Source organism: Colobus angolensis, unplaced genomic scaffold (assembly GCF_000951035.1).
Source record: "Colobus angolensis palliatus isolate OR3802 unplaced genomic scaffold, Cang.pa_1.0 Scaffold433, whole genome shotgun sequence".
Lineage (NCBI taxonomy): Eukaryota > Metazoa > Chordata > Mammalia > Primates > Cercopithecidae > Colobus > Colobus angolensis.
In genome coordinates this window covers 13,742-19,928 of record NW_012117744.1, presented here as the reverse complement: position 1 = coordinate 19,928, position 6,187 = coordinate 13,742, and the positions used below count along the sequence as shown (strand labels likewise).

At 43.5% G+C, this 6,187-nt stretch overlaps 1 protein-coding gene across 1 annotated transcript in view; it reads right to left on the bottom strand.

The window, feature by feature from the left end:
• Window positions 1-2,113, bottom strand: part of CHRNB3 (cholinergic receptor, nicotinic, beta 3 (neuronal)) — a 34,475-nt gene extending 32,362 nt beyond the window's left edge. Inside the window, exon 1 of the mRNA XM_011957083.1 lies at window positions 1,939-2,113. Coding sequence (XP_011812473.1) covers window positions 1,939-1,990 — 52 coding nt within the window. The 5' untranslated portion in view covers window positions 1,991-2,113. The remainder of the gene's footprint in view (window positions 1-1,938) is intronic.
• Window positions 2,114-6,187: the final 4,074 nt, after the last annotated feature.

The following is a 6,187-nucleotide window of genomic DNA, read 5'->3' as shown; positions in this document are numbered from 1 at the left end:
TTAACCAGGATGGTCTCGATCTCCTGACCTCGTGATCCACCCGTCTCGGCCTCCCAAAGTGCTGGGATTATAGGTGTGAGCCACGATGCCCAGCAGAGAACTTATTAGAATGGCTTTGTTTTCATTTCCTCTTGCATTCCTAGACACTGGAACCATTCTTGGGATACAGTAGATGCTCAATAAGTATTTATTGAATGAATAAACACATGATGTCTTATCATATCATCATGTTGTAAGAGAGATGGGAAGATAAGTAAGATACACCTCCTGCTTTTTGAGAGCAGACACCACACATAAAATATGAAAGAGCAATATGAGAGACATCCCATGGCTACACCCGAGGATCCTCTTTACCATAGCCAGAAATATAAAAATGAAGGGGTTGCCTCTTGCAATTTGAAAAATGTAGTTTTGCATAACAAAAAGAAACTTTTTTTTTTACAATGAGTAGTAAAGTTAAAAAACGTAAGGAAATATGGAACAGATTTAAAAATATGAGCAGATGCTGATGGATCTAGAAATACAGATGTAAGATTTATCACAGGTTATTAGATTTATTATAGATTTGTGAAAGATCACATAATCTTCCCAAACTCTTCCAGCCCACACAATTGAGACGAGTGCCGGGTGCCAAGCAATTCCAGTTTTCTTATATAATCCTGATTGTGCACAGAGGACGAGGCTTAGCTGAACCAAGAGAGTTTATGCTAAACACCCTCACTAGCCATTGAGAGAAATCATTCCCTGGGAAAAGAGTGATGAGAATGAATTATTTTATAATAAATAGAATAATAAAGACAGAAAAACATCAGACACACGTACATTAATGGTAAACTCAAACACACAGAAGTTTCTTATTATTTTTGTGATTGGCAAACTGCATTTAAGACTTTGAAAAGTCCAAATTTCATGATATTTGAAAGTGAGTTTGAGGCTTTCTGCATTTAGAAATTCCTGCTTGACTTTGAGTCCTTGGTCTAAGAAAAGGCTGTTTTTGACAATAGGATAATGTTCAGGTGCCTCACAGTCTTGGGACCTTGAAATGTAGAATTTATTTCTGGATTTGGGCAAATCTCCCTCAGTGTCTCCAGTTTTCCATTTGAAAATTGCAATAATCAAACGTGGCAAAAATACTACTGAGAAATTAACACAAATCGCTGGTGGACCGCGGTTTCAGATGATTTCTGATTCAATGGGGGAAAACTTTCTGTTCTCAAGTTACACAAAAAGTGAAATGATTCCCAAACCCAGGAAGTTGGCAGGTGCAAATGACCAATCCCCAAAGCCTTTCAGTACTTTATCCCTCTTTCCTTTTCTTTTTGTTCTCTTTCTCTGTGTGTCTGTCTCTATCTTTCACTCTTTCCTTTTATTTGTCCTTCATCCTTATCAAAAATTCCTCTATTTTCAGTTGATAATAGTCACATAAAACACATATTCATAGAGTTTTGATACATTTGTGTTTAATTGTGATATATAAACATACTAAATCTACCTACATACACAAATTTATTAAAATATTTATATAGGTCTACAGGGCATATTGGACAAAACTAAAAAATTATTAGTAAATATGATAGAAAAATGTTGATATAGTAAATTTCTGTGCCAAATATTTGAACAATTCTCTGAGTAATGCTCAGTGCATTCAGTAATGTTTTTCCTGCTTTTGTGTTTTCTTACTAAGCTCATAGTGATTCAGAAGGAGAAATGCAGCAAATGACAAAAACATAAACATTATGAAATTCATAGATATGATTTCTTCAGCAAAAACCCCCACATCTCAGAGAATTACTCATTTGGGCCACATTTTAAAGGTTATGCTAAATGTATCCTGTGCATTACATGTTGTAATTCTAACATTATCAACACCATAGTTTTGCCTCCTCTGCTTAAATAAGTCTGCAACTGTAGTTTTAATTTAGTGTGACTTGTGCTTACCTGAGGAAGGGATGCCAAGGATGATGAGAACCAGCATAAAATCTGGGAGCATCGTGATGTCAGTTTCAGAAAGACAATTTCCTCCTTTTTAACAACAGAGCGTTTCCATTGGAAAAGGGGGTTTTGAAAAGAAAATGCAGGGGTTCAAAATCTGAAGTGGAACCCAAGAAGACAGCAACACCTGGAGTGGAATAAAACAGTCTCAAGCCCTCTCGCCAAGTGCGCCGCTTCTCAAAGTGCACTTCATTGATTTGCAGTCAGCTGTCAGATCGTGTAAGTCTAAAACATATCGCTGGGTCCTAACTCCTGACTTATTAATTTACTCCCTTGCAAGAGATGCAGGGCACTGGAGAAAGGATGAAGCTAGACAACTTCTGAATGTTCTGTGCTATTTTTCTTACAATTGGAGATCTGCATATGGAAGAACCACACTTTATCACATCCATAGTGAAAAGTTTCTCATCCCCATTATTTCTCTATTCTCTTTTCTTTTCTTTATTTTTATTTTAATTCTTTTTTTTTTTTTTTTGATACGGAGTCTCACTCTGTCACCCAGGCTGGAGTGCAATGGTGCAATCTTGGCTCACTGCGACCTCCGTCTCCCAAGTTCAAGCCATTTTCCTACCTCAGTCTCCCAAGTAGCTGGGATTATAAGCACCTGCCATCATGCCCAGCTAATTTTTGTAAAGACAGGGTTCCACCATGTTGGCCAGGCTGGTCTTGAACTCCTGACCTCAGGAGATCCACCCGCCTCAGCCTCCCAAAGTGCTGGGATTATAGGCGTGAGCCACAGTGCCAAGCCTCTCTATTTTTTTTTTTCCAGTTGAACCTGAGAGTCATGAATATGTCCTGGAGCCTCCCTATTCTGCTGGTTCCCACGTGTGTTAATATCAGCACATTCTCTGTGGTTCCCTTGACCCCACCAGGCCCACCTTCTGGTCACTACAGGGGACAGTAGGGTGGGAGGTTAGTGTTGTTTTATGTATGAGATTTGGACACTGAGAACAGCATCCTTTCTTCTTCACAGTTGATCAGATTTCATCTAGTTCAGTGCTGTGCACACCCAGAGGGCTCTTGATAAATGCGTAATACATCAAATAGATGGCAATTACAAAGTCAGGGCTAGACAGACAAGAGGGCCAGGTGGGAGCCAAGACCCACCTGGTTGGGAACTGAGTGCTGGAGGAACCCACTCCAGGGCATGGAGGAATTCTATCTTAGCGGCAGTGATTTAGTCCAATTTTTAAATTTCTTAATTTAACCCTCCTGTGTGCCATTAGTGAGTTTGAGACACCAAGAGGGTGCTCGATAAGGAGCCATCGTGTCCTGAAAAGAGGTCTAGCCCAGGACCCTGGGACCCTGAGCTCTTGAGCCCTGCCTGTTCCTCAGGGCCCATGTCTCAGAGCCCCTCATATCACAATGTTGCTGCCCTGCCTAACCCCCCTTCCTAGACCACCAGCTCCTGCAGGAGGGCTTGGCCTCCAGCCCTCTGGAGTTTCTCCTGTGTCTCTCTGTGTCCAGGGCCTGACACCTGCAAATGCTTGAGAAGGTTGCGGGAATGCAGGGAGGAAGGAAGAAGCCACACACTGATTTCCTCCTATCCATCTGAATTGTGCTCCTGGCCTGCTGAGAATTTGTAACGGTCTCAGGAGTAAATCAGCCACCACCAATCCAGGTGTGCAGGAAGTTTCACCTTTATTTTCAAGAAATCAAATAAAATGAAGATAGCCTTCCACGGAACTGGCTGGAAATCCAATCTCAGTCATTGCAGACCCTGCAGCCCTCTCCCTAGGGGAGGAACTGGATCTGGAAGCCTTTTGTGGTCCCCAAAATATGGCACAGTCCTGTGTCCTCCAGGCTGCCTTGACCACAGCCGGGGTCCATGCCCCACCCACACGGTCCCCTGGAGCCAGCAGCTCGGTTGCTCTTTGCCTTCTCCAATGCCCAGGATTCTGCCAAGACTGGAGGCCTCGGTAACAGGACCCTACCTCCCTGGGCCCCACACAACCTCAGCCTGCTGAGGACTGCACCCCTCGAGTGCAACCCCGAGCAGGGCACAGTCCTGCTGCCAGAAGGACCTGCCAGCCCCTTCCTATGCCTTGGGAAGTTCTTTTCTGTCTCCCTTTATAGTCACCTTTCTCCCTGCAAAGACACTCAGCTCTTCTCCATCCCACTGTAGAAACCTCAAATCATCTCTCCATTGAGTTTAGACTTTGAGGGGAAAAGCAGACAGCAAACAGACACAGGAGGAGAGGCTGTCTTGCTCTGTTGCCCAGGCTGGAGTGCAGTGGCATGATCTCAGCTCACTACAACCTTCACCTCCCAGGTTCAAGTGATTCTCCTGCTTCAGCCTCCTGAGTAGCTGGGATTACAGGTGCCCACGACCATGTCCAGCTAATTTTTATATTTTTAGTAGAAGCAGGGTTTCACCATGTGGGCCAGGCTGCTCTCGAACTCCTGGCCTCTAGTGATCCACCTGCCTCAGCCTCCCAAAAAGCTGGGATTACAGGTGTGAGCCACTGTGGGAGCCAGGCCAGGTGTGCTTTCAATTGAAGATGTAAGTTCTGATTGGCATTTAGTAATCATGAAAGTAGTGTAATACTAATACCATATTTCAAGGCCACTTATAGTCCATGATTCTAATCCAATCACCATCAATGCTTTACTTCCTTCCAGTGCACACACACATGCACACACACAAACATGCACGATAGCACTGTGGTCACCCAGTTGACATATGAGTTAACACCCTTCAACTGAGCTGTCATTTTTATAACATAAAACTCAACATCATTAAAAAGGTTATTAAGGCAGGAAAGACAAAATATTTTTTAAAGAAAAGGACATTTTAGTAGTGATGAGAAAAGGAGAAACTTTGAAAAATTATTTCATGACCTCTAAGGGGACAAAAAGGAGCATTGTGGTTGGTTCCGTAGTACATGTAAGTGAACTCAGAACTAGTTGAGCAACTGTAAACAATGGCATGGATTAACAAATGGATGTCAAGCTTGGAAGAGGGTCTCTAGAGGCGGGCTGCATGGATCTAACACATTTAGCATCTTGAAGGCATGGAAGATACATTTAATGGATTTGCAAATAACAAAAATAAGAGAGCCAGCCTGATTGCCAAGGTCCCTTCCAGTGTGAAACCGTACCCGCTTATCCACCAAGCAGGACAAAATCACAGTACCCAGTGACCTCCGAAGTGGGGGGTGCTGGGCCCATGCTAGCAAGATAGATTGGCTTAGTTCATGGCCACGTTTATGTGAATCGGGACAAAATGTCTTTTTGCTTTATTATTTTATTTCTACATCTTTTTGCAGTTAGAAAAACAAAATCACACTGAGGTATTTAATTAATTGCCTTAACTGCCTGCATAATACTGACAGTCACTTGGTCACTCTATGAATGGCACTCATTGCAGCACCCCAGCCTGTCTGGAGCCACCTTAGGGCACTGTTTTGTTTAGGACAGCACAGTTTAGGAAGTTAAATATGTTTATTCTGGGGACATCGAGAGACCTGGGATCTAGAAAGGAAGATTTATGAGAAAAGATTAAAAAGCGAGTTGAGATGAGAAAAAAAGAGGTCTGGCTGTGCGCGGTGGCTCACGCCTGTAATCCCAGCACTTTGGGAGGCCGAGGCAGATAGATCACTGGAAGTCAGGATTTTGAGACCAGCCTGGCTGACATGGTGAAACCCTATCTCTACTAAAAATACAAAACCTAGGCGTGGCAGCGCATGCCTGTAATCCCAGCTACGCTACTCAGGAAGCTGAGGCAGGAGAATCGCTTGAACCCGGGAGGTGGAGGTTGCAGTGAGCCGAGATAGTGCCATTTGCACTCCAGCCTGGGGGACAGGAGTGAAACTCTGTCTCAAAAGAAAAAAAAAACAAAAACAAACAAAACAAAACAAAACAAAAAATAACAAAAAAACAAGTCTAAGGGAACTGTCTTTCCTCTATAAAAAGCTTACATGTGAGTTACCTGTTCCTCACCAACAGCTGGGGAGGTGAAGTCACAGTAAGGCGGGGGCGGGTTTGGGGCTAGGACCACACCTCCCACAGCTGGGTGCTCTCACTGTCTCTGTACCATGATACTTAATAAGCAATTCCATTAATCACAGTGTGCCAGTTTATCACGGAGAGAACACACTCCCTGCCTTCTGGAGGTCCATCAGCTCTCCCTTCCTCAGTCACCCATCAGGGTTTACCAGTGCTCCCCTCCTCGGGGCCCTCCTTATGTCTAACC